The sequence below is a fragment of the Culex quinquefasciatus genome, chromosome 3 (genome assembly GCF_015732765.1).
Source record: "Culex quinquefasciatus strain JHB chromosome 3, VPISU_Cqui_1.0_pri_paternal, whole genome shotgun sequence".
Classification (NCBI taxonomy): Eukaryota; Metazoa; Arthropoda; class Insecta; order Diptera; family Culicidae; genus Culex; species Culex quinquefasciatus.
This window is the reverse complement of record NC_051863.1, coordinates 138,637,931-138,660,333: the sequence shown is the minus strand read 5'-3', so window position 1 is coordinate 138,660,333 and position 22,403 is coordinate 138,637,931. Positions and strand designations below refer to the sequence as shown.

The 22,403-nt window shown below is 36.2% G+C and overlaps 2 protein-coding genes across 3 annotated transcripts; one reads left to right on the top strand and one right to left on the bottom strand.

Annotated features, from left to right (window-relative positions):
* The first annotated feature begins 874 nt into the window (after positions 1–874).
* Positions 875–6,971, top strand: LOC6034579 (LIM/homeobox protein Awh). Of its 2 annotated transcripts, XM_001844823.2 has the most exons (4): positions 875–882; positions 5,732–5,913; positions 5,991–6,421; positions 6,500–6,971. In XM_001844823.2, the coding sequence occupies exons 1-4, from the start codon at positions 877–879 to the stop codon at positions 6,652–6,654; spliced, it is 774 nt and encodes a 257-aa protein (XP_001844875.2). In that variant the 5' UTR covers positions 875–876; the 3' UTR covers positions 6,655–6,971. The 2 variants fall into 2 exon arrangements, with proteins under 2 accessions (XP_001844875.2, XP_038120153.1); XM_038264225.1 differs by having other exon boundaries at positions 5,991–6,971.
* Positions 6,953–19,450, bottom strand: LOC6034578 (integrin alpha-PS3). The gene is made up of 7 exons (XM_038264212.1): positions 18,727–19,450; positions 18,056–18,664; positions 17,606–17,998; positions 16,650–17,545; positions 16,122–16,589; positions 15,958–16,014; positions 6,953–7,273 (listed from the first exon to the last, which is right to left on the bottom strand). Exons 1-7 carry the CDS (start codon positions 19,223–19,225, stop codon positions 7,199–7,201), a joined length of 2,997 nt encoding a protein of 998 aa, XP_038120140.1. The 5' UTR covers positions 19,226–19,450; the 3' UTR covers positions 6,953–7,198.
* Positions 19,451–22,403: the final 2,953 nt, after the last annotated feature.

Here is a 22,403-nt window from a genome sequence, read left to right as displayed (position 1 = left end):
ATAGTTGTGAAATCGAGACTCCAGAAAGTTAAGGGAAAAGGGCAGGCAGGCAAACTCTGAAAAGAGGGACGAAACGGTGCGATGCAATAAAATCGCAAGTCAGGGAGGGGTGAACTGAACACTCACCAAACAGAGGGCACTCGACACTCGAAACACAGAACCAGAAGGCAAGAAGGGAACGTACGCGCAGACGAAAATTCAGGAGGGTAACAAAGCAAGAGGGAAAAACCCAGAGTCAACTTGGGAGAGGAAACAAAAAAAGAGAGGCAGAGCGAGCATAAACCGAAGGGGCGTGTTATGTTGGCAGTGTGCAAGGTGAGGTGATCATCTCGAGAGTTATGTACAACAGAGCTTCGAGAGCATCCACCACACTGAGAGTATGGGACACAATTTTAGAGAGATCAGGTTGAGCAGGACGGCTGGCAGCATCGCGACTTCAGTCAAGCTTTGGGGTCCGTCGAGAGAACACGCACGCTTTCGGGGAAACAACAAAAAACGCTTGTGTAGTGACGACTGCTTGGAGAGGTACCTGAGCACGCAGAGGAACTGCTGGAAGAAGATTCCCGGGGTGGCTAAAGTGAACAGATGTGCTGCTGACCCGTTAGTTGAAGTGTGGAGGCCAGCTAGGAAGGTTGATAGGTTGTTGAAAAGGAAGGAAGGAAGAGCTGCTGAGCCTACGGTTTGAAGTGTGTGTGTGTGTTTTGGGTTCCGAAGATCTTTGCGGGATATCAGTGCGAGAAAAGGCATACAACACAGTCAAGTGTGACAACTTTGTGGATACGGCAGTCGGATACTTGGAGTGAACTCGGGTGAAAACAAATCTTTACCTTCGGAGGAGTTTGCTGAGCGAAAGCTGGGCACTTAAGAGAAATTAAAATGAAGGTAAGCAAAGTTTACATTGTTACAAAGATTACTTTTGAACCGATCCGATTGAACTTTTTTTTTTCAAATATTCATTGTTTTATGCTTGAGTTGAAAAAAGATTGCTAACGATTGGTATTTCCAACTTTTACTTATTTTAGAAGCTTAGTGTTTTCGTGATTGTAAACCACAAGCTGGTGATTATCGAAACGCAGATTAAAATTAGAGTTGATAGAGATTAATGTTTACCACTTATTTTGAACCTTAATTAGATTTACCTATTTTTGGTAGAGAAATCGAAAAGAATAACCTATTCCACAAAAAAAAAATTCAACTTTAGAATTCAAATAAAACTTTTGTTCAGGAAACTAATGAAATAGTATCAAGTTTTTGTTGTTTGTTCATTTATTTGAGCCATCTTGATCATTCACTGCCTCAATAATTAAGTTAAGGGAGATAAATGCAATGCTTAGCCATTGTGGCTAAGTATTGAATTTATTGTTATGCAATAAGTAACTGATATAAATTGCAAGTTTTCCTCGTTAGGTAATGTATTAGCAATCAATTGATATAGTTAATTTTCTATCAAATCCTCCAAATTAGGCTATCATCATAATAAAGATAGAGCAAGACAGTCCAAAAGAACGTCATTTTATAATTTGTTTCACCTATTTTTCTTATTGATTTTCTGCTCCGTAATCTGTAGATTTCCTAAAAGATCTAGATTTGCAATTCTACAGTTTGTTTAAATGATTTTCGATTTTTTTCGTGCTCTGGCATTTTTTTTCTTAACTTTTCTACAAAACACGACGGTTAGTGTATTTGAAGCACGGAGTGATGAACGAGCATTTATGGAATTTTTATTGCAATATTTGTTTGTCTCTTAAAACTTTGAATAAAACGAATCAGAATTATCCAGATTTATCTAGGTAACTCTGGAGCTATATTTGAACAGTGCCTGTAAGTATTTGGACAGTTTACTTGATGTCAGGGAATCTGCAAAAAAAAATTAGCTGTCAAAATGCTTATAGGCCTTGTCTTCATGTTAGTCTAGAACTGCAAATAGGGTTCATATTTTTTGCCTTTTACGCTAGATGTATATAAAAACTAAATCTGTTTTTTTTTCTTCTGTGAAATAAAAAGAAATTAATAATCTTTATAAACCCAATCATGCCTGAATTTTCTTTAAAAAAAACTTTTTGAAATGGCGATGGAAAATTAATTTACAATTGTATAAATGCCATGTAGGACCTATTAGGCCTGAAAGGGTTAAGAAGATTTAAACGGCTTGATTAAGTTCAAAGTTTATCGAGTATCGAGTTGGTGAAATTTTTACACATTAAGTACAATCTACTGCCAGAATTGCACCAAATGGTAATAGTTATGGGTTACATAATGTAACTTACATTCAATTGAAATATTGATCTTCCCATATTTGGTATCAAACTATCTTTAGAACATTTTCGGTGGAAGCAAAGAATACTACAAAGTATTTTCTCATTTTACAAAATTGATTATCTCTTTTGGTTTCGATAGAAAATTGGGATCAAGCTGTTACTTAAGGGATGCATTATACGTTATGTCCTAGGAATATTTACATTTTTTAAGTGAACATAATCAATTGGTAATACCTAAATGGTTAGTGAATTTCAGCAAATAGTGTTATAATGAGTATGTAAAATTTTGTTTATGAGACACTAGAAATATTTATTTCTCTTTTTTATTCTATTGAACGTTTAAACTCTTTTTTAAAGTTTTTGCAATATTTTTTAAAAAAGACATAACACTTTTATTTAAAATATTATTTTGTTAAAAACTTTGGTTGTTAAAAAAATTTGGTTAAATTATCTAAAACCTACATAAATAAATTTGGTTAAATTATCTAAAACCTACATAAATAAATCAAATGCTTTGAATACGAAAACCAACAAAGCTCAAAATATACAAGCATTGTTAAACATTAATCAATCAGTTCAATACATTTTTCAGAAGTGTTCTGATGAACCTGGATCTTTTTTGAAAGAAATAATGTGAAATAAGCATAAGCATAAGCATAGGTGCCCACCCGCAGTTGCTACTCCGTTATTGACCAGGACCTCCAGAAGTTACATCCACGAGCCGTGGAAGATGAGTGGGTGCTATCTTTCCTCGCTTCGCAACTTCTCAAAGGCCCCTATCATGCTGATCAATACCGGCGCTGGCCACGACCAGTGGTAAGGTCACGGGGAAGTGGATGGGAATGTTAGTCCGATACTTGAGTGATAGAGACCGCCCAATCGACTGCTTCTCCGACAAAGTATACATGAGTTTTGAGGGGGTTAGTAGATGGGTATGAGGTTTCACGAGTGGCAGTGATGTGACCATTAGCATTATTTCTTTCAAAAAAGAACCTGGATCTTTTTTGAAAGAAATAATGTGAAATACAAAAATTTTAAATGAAATAATCTGGCATATCATTGACAATCTTTGTTTGTGCACATTATTTTGTAGAACAATTACGTTTAAAAATATGAATGAAAAATTAAATATTTCTCTTACTATAAATTTTATTCATTTTACTATTGCAAGTTTAAATTTTATTTAAAGTTTTTGTTCCTCGGCTCTGGTCAAAGTCAACTACATTTTAAATTTTAAAAACGCTTTCAAATATGGTGGGACCGTGGTGTAGGGGTAAGCGTGATTGCCTCTCACCCAGTCGGCCTGGGTTCGATCCCAGACGGTCCCGGTGGCATTTTTCGAGACGAGATTTGTCTGATCACGCCTTCCGTCGGACGGGAAGTAAATGTTGGCCCCGGACTAACCTAATGGTTAGGTTGTTAGCTCAGTCCAGGTGTAGGAGTCGTCTCCCTGGGTCCTGCCTCGGCAGTTGGACTAACAATCCAAATGTCGTCAGTTCGAATCCCGGGGTGGATGGAAGCTAAGGTGTAAAAAGAGGTTTGCAATTGCCTCAAAAATCAAGCCTTCGGACACCTAGTTTCGAGCAGGAATCTCGCAATCGAGAACGCCAAGGCAATGCTGTAGAGCGAATAATTTGTTTTGTTTTTTTTTTTCAAATAAAAAGTATCACAAAATGGTTTATTTATTATGACAGTTACGCTACTGTTAATTATGAGTAAAATATAAATGAATGTATGAAAATATTTATTTTTCTTAAGTATTTCGTCCTTTTCCGATTTGTGATCACAAAATTCCTGATTAGTAAAAAAACCTAAAAGTTCCTTACCCAAGTAACATTTTTTCCCAGGAGTTCTACAAGAGCTCTTCAAGATAGCTACAGCATAGCAGTTTGGACCGCGGTAGGATAAAATTCTCTTCAAAACTTCTTCAGGAGTTTGGAAGAGTACTTGAAGAGAGTTTTATCCTACCGCGGTCCAAACTGCTATGCTGTAGCTATCTTGAAGAGCTCTTGTAGAACTCCTGGAAAAAAATGTTACTTGGGTATGTTATTCAAATTATAGATATAAATTTTAAACAAAGGATTCTCAATAGTGTACAACAGATTGGACAAGTTTTTCTAATTAAATTTTACTTTACAAATTACTTTATATTTAAGATGAAACATAAAATATCAAATTGGTTGCAAAGTTACTCAGAATAATTAATGAGCACATGGAAGAGGAAAAGCTTTTTTCGTGATTTGATTATCCAAAGTTTCTTTGAATGCTTCGGAAAATCGAAAAATCGGATAATTGAGGACTTTAGTTCAATCTGGAATGAATAAATTGTTGTGCTGTAGTATTCACCAATCATTTTTTTTAATAAATTACTTTGCATTTGCAGAATATTTTAATGTTTTAGGCATCAGATTAGAAAGAGTAAATAAAATTAATAGTAAAATGATCTTCTTTGATTTCCCAAACAAATGGTTGCGAAATTGTTGTCTCGGAAAAGATTTTCTTTGTAGATTTCAGTGTATGTTTTCTATTGATATGATTGTTGGAAATAATTACCGTCATATGAGGCGAACTGGGACTACAGTCTGAATATAGTCAGCAGTTTTATAGAACTTAAAAGCTTGAAAATTGGGAATCGATGCACTATTTTTGTTAATCTGTGTCTGTTCTATCCGAAACTAATCAAACATATCCAAATATTGCGCAGTAACAAGGCTAAAACAGCTGTTCTAATTCGCCCCATGTGTCCCGTTTCACTCCAGATGACGGTATCACAGCTAAAAAAGTAGTAATCCAGCTGCGTGTAAAAGGCCTGGGTGTAAAATAAATGTTGCATTATTTTATGCAATTTTATGTAATTTTACACCCTGAAATATGTAGCCCATCAGTATGGGAAACCTACTTGACCGAAATGTCAAGCTCATATATGCGTTTATTCTTTCAGCTTTATATCGGTCTGATGGCCGAGTGGGCTAAGGCGCCAGTCCTTACTGTTGGTGCTGGGTTTGAATCCCGTCGGTTGCATTTTTTTTTGTCTTTGCAAAAACTGTACATGCAGTGTGTAATATTAAGTGTTTATTTTGACGAAGGTGATGTGCATGCTTTTGCATGCGATTTTACCATCGGATTTTTTGCTGTGTATCTGAAAACTTGGAGTTTTTACGACTGATAACTTTTAGTGCTGTAGTTTGTGTGTTTTTTGTTTGCTTTTAAGCTTTCCCGAGACTATATTTTTGGAAATCAAATTTGATTAAACTCCACGGTTAATTATCGTTTAATTTAGGGAGTCAATGAAAAACAGCTTACAGCTAAAAGTTATTTTTGGCCAAATGTTTAAAGCAAAAAGGCAGTATGCTAAAACATTTTTTGAAAGATCTTGTAAAAGCATGAATTTTTTTTTCAAAATAATCGCATTACAATTGTTTGACATATTTGTAATTAATTTCTTGTGTTTGTTGCATTCTTCCTCCTTCCAGACCGAGTTCAAATCCTGCGGCGGCTGCTCGGAGCAAATCACCGACCGGTACATCTTCGAGGTGAGCGGGTGCGCGTGGCACGGCGCCTGCCTCCGGTGCAGCGTCTGCTACTGTCCGCTCGAGCGGCAGGTTTCGTGCTACTTCAAGGACGGCGAGGTGTACTGCAAAACGGACTACATCAAGTGAGTTCAAGCTCTGGAACCTCGCGGGAACTTTCGTGTGACTAATATGAGGTTTTTTTTTGCATTTCCCGTTACAGAAAGTACAAAGCAGCTTGCACGAAATGTTCTCGCTCGATTTCGCCGTCGGACTGGGTTCGGAGGGCACGGGACTTTGTGTTCCATTTGGCGTGCTTTTCGTGTGACACGTGCAGTCGGCAGCTGTCCACGGGGGAACAGTTTGCGATCATCGACGACCGGGTGCTTTGTAAGGCGCACTACATGGAGCTGATTGACGACGGGACGACTTCCAGTGAGGATGGCTGTGACGTGGACGGGACTGGGAAGAACAAAACGAAGCGGATAAGGACGACCTTTACGGAGGAGCAGATACAGATTCTGCAGGCCAACTTTCAGATCGATAGCAATCCCGATGGGCAGGACCTGGAGCGGATAGCACTGGCCACCGGGCTGAGCAAACGCGTGACCCAGGTGTGGTTCCAGAACTCGAGGGCACGGCAGAAGAAGCACGGTGAGCTAACCTCCCCAGTCATGATGGACTCCATGGCCATGGGACATGTCGATTCTAACCGCTTTGTGTCGTTTGCAGTCCCGCGGGGTCAGGAGCTGTTCAACGGTCTGCGGTCGGACATGAACAACAACAGCAGCAGCAACGACAGCCCCAGAGGAACTCCGATGGACGAGTGCGCAATGGCCAAGGCTTCGATCTTCAACCACCACGGGTTTATCAATTTGATGGTGTGACACGAGGCCGCCGCCGCCAGCAGCAACAGCAGCGGACATCATCACCATCCGACGACGATGGGTGGCCTTGAGCATCACCAGCAACAGCAACAGCACGTTGGCTACTCCTGAGGATAGTTGACCACGCCGGAATGGACCACCTTCGGGAGGCCCTAAAGGTTCTGCAACGATCCGAGAGCACGTTAGCCCACCGAAAATTGCCAGCACGACAACCTGGGAAGACGAAGGAAACCTGAACACGAGATAGCCACAAAACCAGGGACATTTCGAAAGTTTGCATCGCGCAATACGAAGTTTGTACAGTTCTCACCGTTGGCATTCTTTATTTCACAGAGTTTCAAGTGATTTTTTCAGTTTGTTTCATGTGTAATGACTAGACAAATGGTGCTTAGCTTAGATGAATTTGAAAGCTTTCTCTCCACAAAGAGGCTAATGTAAATTTTGTTTACTCGAATAAAGTATTACGTGCACACACTCACACTGATGTATGTATGATTCACTAGAGATCACTGGGTTTTGTTGCTTCTTTTTGAGTAGTTTAATATCACGCCAGAATGTTTGCCGTAGAGTCACAAATCATCATGACGCTGCCGTCCGTGTAGGCGACCTTTTTGGAGTTCTGAAAATTGAGAAAAAAATAGCAATTAATAACTCATCTACCCAAGCAACACACTTTGTCAGATAAACGTATTTCCTAACTGGTTGTATAACCAATCCCCCTCGTTACCACAACTTGTTCTACAACTCCTGTGAACTGGAAAAAGCGCACTTTTTTCTGTTGTATAACTTGCCAAAAAAGATGCAAGTTATCAGAGTAAGTTGTACAAATGTATTTGACAACACTGTGCAAGATCAGTGTCTTGCGAACCTTCGTGGTGAACGGACACTAGAGCTGCGGTATTTTTTACTACCTAAGCTCAGAGTTATTTCAAACAAAATTCACAGTCTTTTTAAAGACTACCTGAGTTATTTTCCAAAATTCTAAACAGTCTTTTCAAGACTAACCCCACCTGAAATTTTGTTGTATTTTACAAACGAAGCCATCTTTTAAAGAGAACTTTGCTTGCAAAATGCGTCAAAACAAAGGTAAACGCAAATCTTCTGAAGATTTGGTCGTTACGTCGGTGAAGCGTTTGAACGCTAAATCGGCTAACGGAAACAGAAAAAGAAAACAGCCTCATCCGAGGTCTGATTCTGATTCTGAAAGTGAGGTCAATCCTCCAATTCCATTGGCAAATAGTTTCGGTGTTTTATCCGAAACTGTTGACAAGGATCCTTCTCCTCGTACTGAGCCTTCTGCTGTCGAGAAACGAGTAAAGGCTCCGCCAATTGTAGTGACTTCCGTCTCCGATTTGGCCAGCTTTCGAACGCAACTGAAGAATTGCAAGGAAACTTGCAATTTGAAGGTTTCGTTCCAGCTTGGTCGAAGAGGAGAATGTCGCTTGTTGACGGAATCTTTACAAGATCACCAAACTTTTGTTGGTTATTTGAAAAACCACAAACACAATTTCTACACGTATGAGACCAAGAATGCTCGTCCATTCAAAGCGGTCCTGAAAGGTCTCTCCAACGACTTGTCGGTGGATGAGATCAAAAACGAACTTAAGGTGTTGCTTGGCTTTGCCCCATCCCAAGTAATACCAATGAAGAAAAAATCAAACGGGAATATTTCTCGCTTTGGTTTGACTTCACAATTTTATCTGATTCATTTCAACAGAAATGAAATCAACAATTTGAAACTTTTGGACAAGGTTCAGTTTTTGTTCCATGTACGGGTAAAGTGGGAGCATTTTAAGAAACATGGCGGTAATGGCCAGAATCTGACCCAGTGCCGGCGTTGCCAGGCATTCGGTCACGGTACTGATCATTGCGCCATGATTCCAAAATGCATGGTTTGCGGGGATTCTTCTCACGACAAGGACAATTGTCCCGTGAAAGAAGTCACCCAATTTAAATGTGCAAATTGTGGTGGAAATCACAAATCAAATTTCTGGGATTGCCCCATCAGAAAAAAGGTTTTGGATTCTCGTGCTAAGCATCAGCCGAAATCCAAACCGAAATTTTCTCAAAGTCAGGTTGTACCTGCATCTTTAAATCAAACGTTCGTGCTGTCTCACTCGAACAATACCCCTACCATGGAAAAGTTAGGTAACACTAATGGTATTTCTTATGCCAACGTCGTTTCGGGTTCGGGTTCATCCACGAATTTTAAATCCTCTACCAATCTTCCTGAAATTGGGCAGGTACCTCAAATTTCATTTGAAAATTTTTCTGCTGGCAACGCTTTGGGATCTTCTGATCTCGGCGATGTTACGTTTGAAAAAATGACTTTTTTGCAAAACTCACTGTTTGGTTTGATTCAAACAATGAGTAATGCTACATCCATGATGGAAGCTATCCAGATTGGATTAAAATTTGCGAATGATGTTGTTCTTACCTTGAAGTTTAATCATGGATCTAAGTAATTACATCAATATTATGAATTTTAATGCTCGCTCTTTAAAAGCGAAAGAAAATGAATTTTTCAACTTTTTACGAGTTCATAACGTGCATGTTGCTGTTATAACCGAAACATTTTTAAAAACTGGCACTTATTTGAAAAGTGATCCAGATTATAAAGTTATAACCAATAACAGAATGAATCGAAATGGCGGTGGAGTTGCAATAGTTATCCACCGTAGTATGACTTATAGTACGTTACGTGACTTTAAGTTAAAAGTTATTGAAAGTTTGGGCATTGAACTTGAAACTTCTTTTGGGAAAATTATGATTGCAGCTGCATATTTGCCTTTCCAATGCACTGGGGAAAATAAAAATTATTTCAAAGGGGATTTGAATAAACTTACTCGGCATAGATCTCGATTTTTGATCATCGGTGATTTTAATGCCAAACACCAATCTTGGAATAATTCAAAAGTAAATTCCAATGGTAAAATTCTATTCAGAGATTGCACTTCTGGTCTTTATTCGGTTTTATACCCGAATGGGCCAACTTGCTTTTCTTCTGTTAGAAATCCATCAACAATTGATTTGGTTTTGACAAATCAAAGTCAGTATTGTGGTCCTTTAGTGACTCATGCTGATTTTGATTCTGATCACCTTCCAGTAACATTTTCACTTTCTCATGAAGCAGTTACCAGACCCAATAGTTCTGTGTTTAATTACCACAAAGCTAATTGGGACAGGTATCAGCATCATATTGAGAATAATTTAAATCATGATTTTGTTTTAGAAACCAAAGCTGATATTGATTCAGCCTTGGAATCTTTAACTAATGCAATTTTGGATGCTAGGAATATTGCTATTCCTAAAGTCCAAGTCAAATTTGATTCTCCCATTATTGATGACGATCTTCAGCTTCTGATTCGTCTGAAAAATGTTCGCCGAAGACAGTATCAACGTTCTCGTGATCCTGCACTGAAGCGAATTCAAAAGATTTGCAAAAGGTTATTGACCACAGATTCACTCTCCTGCGAAATGAAAAGTTCGCAAGAGATGTCGAACAAATTAAACCTTATTCCAAACCTTTTGGAAACTTTCAAAGGTTCTTAAGAAACCTCAAAACCAATCCCTTCTTTAAAAGATGGTGATAATATTCTATTAACTAATGGGAGAAAGCTCAAAAACTTGCTCAGCAGTTTGAGAGTGCTCATAATTTCAACTTAAATGTTTTGAGTCCTATTGAAAATCAAATTTCAATAGAATTTCAGAATATTGTTGAACAAGAATTTTCATCAGATGAAGTTTTTAATACGGATCTGAATGAAATAAAATCTATTATCAAAAAATTTAAAAATATGAAAGCCCCTGGTGAGGATGGCATTTTTTACATTTTAATTAAAAAATTACCAGAAGCAACTTTAAGTAGCTTGGTCAAAATTTTCAACAAATGTTTTGATTTGGCATATTTTCCCAGTAGTTGGAAAAATGCCAAAGTAGTTCCGATTTTGAAACCGGATAAAAATCCTGCTGAAGCTTCAAGCTATCGGCCCATTAGTTTGCTTTCATCTATTAGTAAATTATTCGAAAGAATAATTCTTAATAGAATGATGACGCACATTAATGAAAATTCAATTTTCGCTGATGAGCAGTTTGGATTTCGCCTTGGGCATTCAACTACTCATCAGTTGTTGAGAGTTTCAAATTTAATTCGAAGCAACAAATCTGAGGGCTATTCTACTGGCGCTGCTCTTCTAGACATAGAAAAAGCATTTGACAGTGTTTGGCATAAAGGTTTGATTGCGAAATTGAAAAGGTTTAATTTTCCGATTTATATCGTGAAAATTATTCAAAATTATTTGACGGATCGTACTCTGCAGGTATGTTATCAGAATAGCAAATCTGATCAACTACCTGTACGTGCTGGCGTCCCTCAAGGAAGCATTTTGGGTCCAATTTTATACAATATTTTTACTTCTGACTTGCCTGATTTGCCCCCAGGATGTCAGAAATCACTTTTTGCTGATGATACAAGCATCTCCGCCAAAGGTAGAAGCCTTCGTGTCATCACAAGAAGATTACAAAAAAGCTTGGATATTTTCAATTCTTATTTGAAAGAATGGAAAATTACTCCAAATGCTGCAAAAACTCAACTTATTATTTTCCCTCACAAACCAAGGGCTGATTTTCTTAAACCAAAAGTCATCACATTATAAAGATGAATGAGGTAAATTTAAAGTGGGAGGATCAAGTGAAATATCTTGGACTTGCTTTTGACAAAAACCTTACTTACAAGGATCACATTGAAAGTATCCAGGTTAAATGTAACAAATATATTAAATGTTTGTATCCACTTATAAACAGGAATTCTAGACTTTGTCTCAAGAATAAACTGTTAATTTATAAACAAATTTTCAGACCTGCCATGCTTTATGCTGTGCCGATCTGGACAAGCTGTTGCTTAACCAGGAAGAAAAAACTTCAGAGGATTCAGAACAAAATTCTGAAAATGATTCTGAAACTTCCTCCCTGGTTCAGCACCAGTGAACTTCATCAATTAGCCGAAGTTGACACTTTGGATGTTATGTCCAATAAGATAATTGATGCATTTCGACAAAAATCATTGCAGTCTTCAGCTGCATTGATCCGCTCTTTATATAGTTTATAAGTTAGTTTTAAGGTATCCCTTTTCCCTTTTGTACATGTAGGACCTCCTACATTTGAAATCACTGAATAGCGAAAGCTAAATATTTCATGAATAAATGAAAGTTGCTAGTATTTAAAATTGAGGTGAAAAGTCATCGATTGTGATTGGACACTCAATAATATTTTAACTGAATGAATGTACATGGAAAAGAAAAACTGAATAAATATAAATTAAAAAAAAAAAAAAAAAAAAACACTGTGCAAGAGTTTCGACGAAAAAAGGGGGCGTGGTTTACGGCTGTGCTGTCAAATCAAAGCGCACACTGGAAAGGTAAGTTAGATTGAAAACAGCTGTCTAACCGTCGACTAACTTACATGTAAACAAACGTTTCTTATTAGAATTTCAATCAACGACGAAGCTAATAAAAAAAGTACGCTTGTTTCTGCAAGATTTATTTAAAATAATTTGAAATTGAAATTAAAAAAAAAGAAAAACAATCATGGCGCGCTTGTGATTAGTCGGAAATTCCCTGCATGACGAACTTTTAGATTTTCCTTTTTTGGTGAACTTCCTCTTTCCCAAGATTCGATCCGATGACTTCGACGATTTGTTGTTATCTCCACGGCAGGTCCAGGCGCGCTTCCACATCTCTCCACGGGGCTTCATAGTAAACAAGCTGGCCCAAGCGTCAATAAGAAGGCTGCTGTCTGTTTTGATAGCCAAAGAACTTAACTCCAACGAAGGCAGTCATTGAAATTGAAGTTATATAAGTTTGTTTCAAGTCAGTTTTTATAACTCCACTATATAACTTTAATATAACACACCGTTTCAACTGTCATTTCGATTACCGTACCACGGAGTAATATTGAAAATTATGGTTTTGATTTGTTGTTTTCTCTATCATAAACTCAATAAGCTGATAATTTTTATAGCTTTTACCAGCGATATGTTCACAAATTAATCAGTCAACAATCAAAACTATTGCAATCTTCAAAAAATAAACATTATTGAAACTCTAAATTCCTCATGTACAAATTTACACCATCTAACAACACGCAATGTCAAGTTGAATATGTATGTTGAGCATCAGTCATATAATCTATTCTCCGATAACATTTGTGTAACAAAGCGAGAAAACCTAAGGTTATTTATAGAATGGTTGGCCGCGCCCATTTTTCAGCAGATGCCGTCACATGACAATGTTAGATAAGCAGTGAAACAAACAGTGCAATATTGTTTTTATTCAACAAACTGTTTTCGAGTAAACATTGCAGATAAGGGAACAGCATCTTGGCATATCAGCACTTTGACGTTCAATTACAGCTCATAAAAAGTATTTTCAAGTGAAATAAAGTGATAAATAGCTCAATAGGAAGTGAGCAAGCAAGTTTCTATCAAAAGTGTTCCAAAATAAATTGTTTAAATAGTGAAAATCAGCAAATTTGATCGAGTTAGGAGCAAGTGCTTACCCTCCCAAACATGTGAAAATATTTCCTATGTTGTGTGTTAAAGTTGGAAAAGAGTGAAGTTGACTGTGTTGTAACACTTGTGTGGCACAAATCTCAAGAGTTACATAAGTCAGGTATACAAGTAGTGAAATAAACTGTTATTTAACTAACGTTGGCATTTTTTCTCGTATGTTGATCAAAAACAGCTGTCTAACTGTTATTCAACAGACGACAAGTTATGAATGCTACTTGGGTAATAATTTTGAGAAGAAAACAATTATTGAACCATTTTATCAAAAATCCACCAATTAATATTCACTATTCTAAGTCGGTCATTCTCGGCCAACTCACAAAGCAGTTGTCTCCACCCTTCTTCGATTTGCGTGAAACTTTGTTCAAAGGTAGTTTTGGTTCCTGATCACGAATCTGAGGGCCATTCTTCGATATCTTGTGACGATGGGGCGGTAAAAACCCTTTCATTTTTCTGGATTTTTACTAAGACACGTTTTTCAGTGATTTGTAGCTCGAAACCGTGAAGAGATAGAAATTTGATGTTAAAGGAACTTTTATGTAAAATTGGACGCCCGATTTGATGGCGTTCTCAAAATTAAGAAAAAAAACTTATTTTCATCAAAAAAGTTGGAAAAATGATCCAAAAATCGAGAAACATTTCATTTTAATGAAAAATTCATTCATATTTTTCTAATCTGCAATAACCCAGAAAGGTCTTTTTTCATGTAGAACTAAATTTTTCATTCTAAAATTACCTGTTTTTGTAACTTTGCAGGGTTATTTTTTGAGTGTAACAATGTTCTACAAAGTTCTTAGACAAAATTTGCTGAACTTTCCAAAAAAAAACTTTCAAAAGCACACGATTGAGTTTTAGGGGTAAAAAATCGAAAAACTGGTCAAAAATTGTCAAAATCATCACTTTTTCAAAAAAAAACTAATTTGTTAAATACTGATAACTCGTGAAGAATACATACAAACCCCTATCTCTTCACGGTTTCGTGCTATAAATCACTGAAAATGTGTCTTAGTAAAAATTCAGATAAATGAAAGGGGTCGTACCGCCCCACCGTCACGAGAATTCGAGATTTCGAAAAATGGACCTCGGATTCATGATCAGGGACTTAAGGGGTTACATACATGTAAATCGACAAAAAAGTCAACGATTGGTATGAGCACACACATAATTTTATTTAAAATTTGTTTTCAGGGCATTGAAATATACATTATCATCTATAAACAAAACAAATTTGAAGACATTCGGTTGTATCATTGGCGAGATATAGCTATTTGAAGTGAGCAGTTTAAAAAAAACGGGTGCCACGATATATCAACACTGCCTCGACCAAATTGGCTCAAAATTTTAGTGAAGACTCGTTAAACCAGTCCTAAGTGCATGGCAAGGCCGATTTTCAAAAAGTTTATTTTTAAAGAGGATAAAAAGTTTTTCATATAAAACATCGTCAGTTTTTGATTTTTGATATTTAAAAAAAAGCAAAATTTAAAAATCGGACTTCGCACACGGGATATATCTTGAGAGTCTTCACCCCAAATTTCAGCCAATTTGGTCCACCCCATCTCGAGATATCGTGGCACCCGTAAGTCAACTCGGTGTTCAGAGAAAAACGCTCAGAATGTTTGACAGTTCGCTTTGCGCATGGCAAAATTTTGAGCTTAAATCGTTTCTTACTCAGTTTAATCATGAAGTATCTTCATGAAACTTTCAGGAGTGATTGAAAATCATCTTTTTAGTGGATTTAATAAATTTCTGAATTACGAAATTTTGTTATTTTCTACATGTATGTAACCCCTTAAATCACCCCGTAGAGCAAAGTTGCACGAAAATCGTAGAAGTGTCGGGGGATCATTTGAAATTTCACAGGATCCCGAGAAAAAACGCAAAAGTGTAACTCGTGAATCCCGAAAATTTCAAAATCTCGAAAATCGTCTTCCTTTAAGACCAACAACTGGTCATGAACCAGCCTTTACATCAGTCATTAACCAAATATCCACTTGAAACCAATTGAATGCGTCGTTATGCTCAGAAAAAATAGTTTTTTTCCGTGGATGTACTAAAATCTGCAATACAGTCCAGACTCGATTTTCCGAAGGCCTCGGAAAAATTTCACTTCGGATAATCGAAACTCTGGATCATTACGAAAAAAAAATCTTCGTCTTATTGTTGAGCTTAAGTTTTTTTTTCCTAAACTACTTTAAATTGATTTAGAATTTTGAATTCCAAGATGGCGGCCAATATAGTGGGGACGAAACATTGAAAATCAACTGTTCAAATTTGACAAAAATAGGGTCGCAGAACTCGAATTTTATGTAAAAAACAAGATAATTAAAACGAAAAAAATTGTTTGTTCGTGATTCGATTATCCGAAATCCCATACAAACCTTCGGATAATCGACCTTCGGATAATCAAAACTTCGGATAATCGAGGCTTCGGATAATCGAGTCTGGACAGCAATATTTTAAATTTTAAATGTAGATCTTAAATGATTTTTGAGCTTATCGCAAAATATGTTTGTAAAGTATTTGTTGTAAACAAGATTGTTGATTAAATATTCAAGGTTACTTAACATTTTTTCAGTGTTGTGATCCAGGAACCCTCTATCACAAATGCTGGATTTCAACTAGTTTTGGAAATCCAAGAATTCACGAAAATAAACCTCAATGAGTGACGTGTGCTCAGAATATCCAGCTAGCTTTTATCACAAACTTCCCGCTTCCCTTCTTTTCCCCGCTTCACTCACCTCCCTGGTCAGCTTCGCCTCCATGTCCGATTGCGTCATACGCTTGAAAAACTGGCGCTAAAATAGAGAAAGAAGGAAACCCACTCTTACTAAACTGCTCACACTTAGTAGTGCTGATAAAGCATGGCGCACGTTTCGCGGAATTAACCACAACGGTTACTAACCTTGTGCAGTAGATGCGTAATCACGGCCAAAATGAGCGCCCCCAGCAGCACCGATAGCACGTAGACCCACATGGGAACTCCCGAGCCGGTTCGATAAAAGACGATGCTGCCTTGCGTCGATTTGTGGATTTCGGTTTGGGCATTGACGAATTCGACCGTTACGAACAGGGATACGAGGGTGTTGTCCTCGTCCGGGAAGAGCTTGAGCAGGGCTTTGGGCTGAAGGTCAAGTTCGAGTTCGATCTGGAGCGGGATTTGCGGACTGGGGGTGAAATCGGCGATGAAGAAGGTCACGTTTCGGCAGAGCACGTACGCCTGGTGACAACTGAGGATCACTTCTTGCTTGTTGCGTAGAAAGTCCAGGTTGGAGTGCGTGGATTCGTTGAAGGGTTTGAGATTGCTTTGCGAGGTTGAGGAATGGGTTGTGGGGGATGAGCTGAAGGTGAACTCTTGCTCTCCGTTGAGGATCTGTTGAATATGGTTTGGGTTAGGAACGGATGAAGAGGTGAGTTTGTGTAACGAAATTACCTTGACAGATTTAACCGCCTCTATCAGAGGACACGATCTCGCTCCATTGTCGAACGTTTCCGGTATCAACACCGATACCGTCGTGTTCTGAATGTTTGATGGACCCAAATTTTCCACAATCAGCTTCGATTTGATAACGCTGGTACCGTCTTGCTTATCAATGTCGAAGTACGACGGATTGTATAGTCCTCGCACATCCACTTCACTGAATCGCTTCAGCTCGATCGCATGCGTATGTCTGTTGTCGGCATCCTCGATCTCCTTGCCGCTGCTTGATAATTGAGCAGTGATCACCAATTGATCACCCATTAAAGTTGAGCCATCGAGTGTTACGTTCACAACTATTACGGTGTTATTCCGCAGTGCTCGCCCGTTGTTGATGTTACAGGTCATGATCACGTCCGTAGATTCGCAGTATCCGTTCATTTTCAAGATTTTCACACTTTGTGAAAAGTTTACGTTGAGTTTGGTAGCGTAAGCGACATCTCCCATATTGGTGATTTTATACATTAGTTCCAGAGATTTCGTACCATTCACCACCAAAGAAGTGTTGAAATTTCTCAGTTCACCAAACAGTTTCATATCAACTCTACAATCGTCAGTATCACATTCTTTTCCGAACACTACGCTATGTTTCACGAAATTGACTGTGTTTGGGGTTTTTTCAAGAATAGCACAGCTATCGCAGAACTGTTCGCCAGTGGTTTTCTGATTGATAAACTTGTAGGTCAGCCCGAATACGATTGGAATGTCCACGTAGTAAAAGGACGTGTTAACCGTAATTTTCTTGCGAATGCACTGCTTTTTATTCGAGAATCGTAACAGCTTAAGATCGCTATCAGTGGTTGCACGGATAACTGAACTTTGAGTGTCTAACGACAGAGTTGTTTCAAAATCTGAAAAATAAGATTGATGACCATCAAGCAGGTTCCGACTTGTATTGCAGAGTATCTTACCATATTCATGATCCATTTTACTGTTCCCAACAATCTCATATTGGTAGCAGATCTCAAGCTCGAATTCGTCCATCACTGTATCGTTACCAGCGCTCACATTCCTCAGATTAATCTGGCTTTTGGTCGCGTTCATGCTGACCATCGGACGAAGAATCGGATACGTTTTGAACAGAAAAACCCGATCCGCAAAGGGTGCTCCAACGGCGATGTCTCCGTAGTAATTGCCATCAATATCTACAGCTCTGGCGAGCGCCGCTCCAAACATTGCACTTGTTTCGTTTGAGCTAGAGATCTTTAAGATTTGTGATGGATTTGGAGAGATTCCGGTGGCACTGCCATGATGGATGTAGACTGCTCCACCGTGCTGCTCAAAAGGAGCTCCAACAGCAATATCTGGACAAATATTTGGGATTAGTCATCGTCACCTAAGATTTGTACTCGCTTACTCACCATTGAATCCGTCATTGTTGATGTCTCCCAGGGACGCAATCGAATATCCAAAGTGTCCACTTCCGGTATAATTTGAAGCCAGTATCAACTGTCGTTCAAACTTCAGAGTTCCGTTCAAGGCGAACCCTCGGTTGAGGAACACAAACACCGCACCATGGTCATCGCGAGAGTTCTTTGAATAGTACGGCGCTCCCACAAGCACATCCGGCAGTCCATCGCCGTTGATATCCTCGGTGCACAGCGAGTACCCAAAGTAATCTCTGATTTCATCTCCTACTAGAACCACCTTATTGTGAGCATCGAGCTGTTTCGTATTCGCCACTTTGGTTTCAAATATGAAAACTTTCCCTGGGCTTCCGTTGGATCTTGGAGCGCTAGCCACATAGACGGTCTTGTTTTGTACCACCATGGAATTTACACTGTACCCGAAGTATCCTCCGGGCGTTTCCTGCACCGAGTGTAGAACGGCTCCGAACGTTCCGGTGTAAATAATAACAACACCAGAAAAGTCGTGCAACGGTAACCCGGTCATGATCTTCAAACCTTTTTCGACTCCCTGTACCATGTGAACGGAGAATCCCTCCGATGAATAATCGAAGATAGATTTCGCTGTATAAATGAAATTTAAACATTACATCGATTCTGTCAACACCATTAGATAATAATATTACTTTTCCGCGAATCAAAAGCTTCCTTCAACGTTACCGTTGAATTATTCATTCTAGCGTAACAGATCCCAGTCATTGCTCGTTCTGAAATTTCCCTTCCATCATAGTCTTCGTAAACAAACCGCGGCGCACAACTAACCAGTTCTTCCCTGTCCACTATTCCGTCCAAGCTGGCCCCAAAGTACTGCCCGGACTTGTTCATGTGCATGTCCCGCCCTCCCTTATCCAACTGATCGTACTGAACACAGCTTCCATCGATCACATTGCACCTGAACACCGCTCCAGGTTCCGCGATCTTGCGCTGCTTCTGCAGGCTCGACTCCGCCCGTGGAGCTCCAACAAACAGTCTGTCCTTCTTCAAATGTATCGCGTAACCAAAGTAAGAACCGACCTTGGTCCCATTAAACACAACATTCGGCACCGGAGACACATTGTATGCACTTAGTAACGGCACTACGGCAAGCACACCTAGCACGAGTAAAACCGGCCGCGGATGAGTCATCGCTAACGCCAGAGTTGGAGTCAGCTGAGCCGGGCTGAGCTGAGATTGTCGCGTCGTTGCGGGCGCGTGTCCAGAATGGTACTGAGCCGTGTACTTGCGAGTGAGTTCTGGGGTTGAATTGTTTGCAATGAGTAAGTGCTGCTGTTAGAACTGTTGGGGAATGTTGAAGTAATTGTGCTTCGGGGTAGATATTGACTCATGCGCGTAAACTCTCCCCGCGGATCGCCGTTCTACGTAATTGGCATTTCTAATTATATTCACTGTAAAGATTTGTGTTGACGTACCGAGAGATTGAGACGTTTCGATGGCATCGCGCACAGTTTTATTGTCAACTTACTCTATGTGTGACTGCGGTGTTACAACTGAAGTGAGTTCACCGATCTCATGATACTACCTTTCACATTAGAATTCGTAAGATTATTTAATTGCTGAGGTAGTGCGTCAAGCGATTGAATCGTTGCCACGGTCAAGTAAGCTGTATTGATCCATCATTTGTACAAACAATACAGACAGTAGTCATCAACTTTTTACTTGTTTAGATCACTTTGCTAGATGCTGGACGTGTAGAGAAAAAATCATTTTTATTTAATCCATTCGGTGGGATTATGCTATGCTGTCCCACGTAGCTTTTAAATTTTCGAGAAAACACGTTTCAATTCGACGCATTGTAAAACATAACAAACACGAGTCTTTTGTCTTTTGTCTTTTGTCTTTTGTCTTTTGTCTTTTGTCTTTTGTCTTTTGTCTTTTGTCTTTTGTCTTTTGTCTTTTGTCTTTTGTCTTTTGTCTTTTGTCTTTTGTCTTTTGTCTTTTGTCTTTTGTCTTTTGTCTTTTGTCTTTGTCTTTTGTCTTTTGTCTTTTTCTTTTGTCTTTTGTCTTTTGTCTTTTGTCTTTTGTCTTTTGTCTTTTGTCTTTTGTCTTTTGTCTTTTGTCTTTTGTCTTTTTGTCTTTAGTTTTTAGTTTTTAGTTTTTAGTTTTTAGTTTTTAGTTTTTAGTTTTTAGTTTTAGTTTTTAGTTTTTAGTTTTTAGTTTTTAGTTTTTAGTTTTTAGTTTTTAGTTTTTAGTTTTTAGTTTTTAGTTTTTAGTTTTTAGTTTTTAGTTTTTAGTTTTTAGTTTTTAGTTTTTAGTTTTTAGTTTTTAGTTTTTAGTTTTAGTTTTTAGTTTTAGTTTTTAGTTTTTAGTTTTAGTTTTTAGTTTTTAGTTTTTAGTTTTTAGTTTTTAGTTTTTAGTTTTTAGTTTTTAGTTTTTAGTTTTTAGTTTTTAGTTTTTAGTTTTTAGTTTTTAGTTTTTAGTTTTTAGTTTTTAGTTTTTAGTTTTAGTTTTTAGTTTTTAGTTTTTAGTTTTTAGTTTTTAGTTTTTAGTTTTTAGTTTTTAGTTTTTAGTTTTTAGTTTTTAGTTTTTAGTTTTTAGTTTTTAGTTTTTAGTTTTTAGTTTTTAGTTTTTAGTTTTTAGTTTTTAGTTTTTAGTTTTTAGTTTTTAGTTTTTAGTTTTTAGTTTTTAGTTTTAGTTTTTAGTTTTTAGTTTTTAGTTTTTAGTTTTTAGTTTTTAGTTTTTAGTTTTTAGTTTTTAGTTTTTAGTTTTTAGTTTTAGTTTTTAGTTTTAGTTTTTAGTTTTTAGTTTTTAGTTTTTAGTTTTTAGTTTTTAGTTTTTAGTTTTTAGTTTTTAGTTTTTAGTTTTTAGTTTTTAGTTTTTAGTTTTTAGTTTTTAGTTTTTAGTTTTTAGTTTTTAGTTTTTAGTTTTAGTTTTTAGTTTTTAGTTTTTAGTTTTTAGTTTTAGTTTTTAGTTTTTAGTTTTTAGTTTTTAGTTTTTAGTTTTTAGTTTTAGTTTTTAGTTTTTAGTTTTTAGTTTTTAGTTTTTAGTTTTTAGTTTTTAGTTTTTTTTTAGTTTTTAGTTTTTAGTTTTTAGTTTTTAGTTTTTAGTTTTTAGTTTTAGTTTTTAGTTTTTAGTTTTTAGTTTTTAGTTTTTAGTTTTTAGTTTTTAGTTTTTAGTTTTTAGTTTTTAGTTTTTAGTTTTTAGTTTTTAGTTTTTAGTTTTTAGTTTTTAGTTTTTAGTTTTTAGTTTTTAGTTTTTAGTTTTAGTTTTTAGTTTTTAGTTTTTAGTTTTTAGTTTTTAGTTTTAGTTTTTAGTTTTTAGTTTTAGTTTTTAGTTTTTAGTTTTTAGTTTTTAGTTTTTAGTTTTTAGTTTTTAGTTTTTAGTTTTTAGTTTTTAGTTTTTAGTTTTTAGTTTTTAGTTTTTAGTTTTTAGTTTTAGTTTTTAGTTTTAGTTTTTAGTTTTTAGTTTTTAGTTTTAGTTTTTAGTTTTTAGTTTTTAGTTTTTAGTTTTTAGTTTTTAGTTTTTAGTTTTTAGTTTTTAGTTTTTAGTTTTTAGTTTTTAGTTTTTAGTTTTTAGTTTTTAGTTTTTAGTTTTTAGTTTTTAGTTTTTAGTTTTAGTTTTTAGTTTTTAGTTTTAGTTTTTAGTTTTTAGTTTTTAGTTTTTAGTTTTTAGTTTTTAGTTTTTAGTTTTTAGTTTTTAGTTTTTAGTTTTTAGTTTTTAGTTTTTAGTTTTTAGTTTTTAGTTTTTAGTTTTTAGTTTTTAGTTTTTAGTTTTTAGTTTTTAGTTTTTAGTTTTTAGTTTTTAGTTTTTAGTTTTTAGTTTTTAGTTTTTAGTTTTTAGTTTTTAGTTTTTAGTTTTTAGTTTTTAGTTTTTAGTTTTTAGTTTTAGTTTTTAGTTTTTAGTTTTTAGTTTTTAGTTTTTAGTTTTAGTTTTTAGTTTTAGTTTTTAGTTTTTAGTTTTTAGTTTTAGTTTTTAGTTTTTAGTTTTTAGTTTTTAGTTTTAGTAGTTTTTAGTTTTTAGTTTTTAGTTTTTAGTTTTTAGTTTTTAGTTTTAGTTTTAGTTTTTAGTTTTTAGTTTTAGTTTTTAGTTTTTAGTTTTAGTTTTTAGTTTTTAGTTTTTAGTTTTTAGTTTTTAGTTTTTAGTTTTTAGTTTTTAGTTTTTAGTTTTTAGTTTTTAGTTTTTAGTTTTTAGTTTTTAGTTTTTAGTTTTTAGTTTTTAGTTTTTAGTTTTTAGTTTTTAGTTTTTAGTTTTTAGTTTTTAGTTTTTAGTTTTTAGTTTTTAGTTTTTAGTTTTTAGTTTTTAGTTTTAGTTTTTAGTTTTTAGTTTTTAGTTTTTAGTTTTTAGTTTTTAGTTTTTAGTTTTTAGT

Bases quoted from the DNA above. Each gene is read 5' to 3' on its own strand.
- LOC6034579 (XM_038264225.1), top strand. The intron at 5,914-5,990 runs GTGAGTTCAAGC...TTCCCGTTACAG, and splicing joins TGCAAAACGGACTACATCAA to AAAGTACAAAGCAGCTTGCA.
- LOC6034578 (XM_038264212.1), bottom strand. From the start codon at position 19,225: ATGACTCATCCGCGGCCGGTTTTACTCGTGCTAGGTGTGCTTGCCGTA. The intron at 17,546-17,605 runs GTAAGATACTCT...CTTATTTTTCAG, and splicing joins TAAAATGGATCATGAATATG to ATTTTGAAACAACTCTGTCG. The intron at 7,274-15,957 runs GTGAGTGAAGCG...CTCAATTTTCAG, and splicing joins AGGCGAAGCTGACCAGGGAG to AACTCCAAAAAGGTCGCCTA.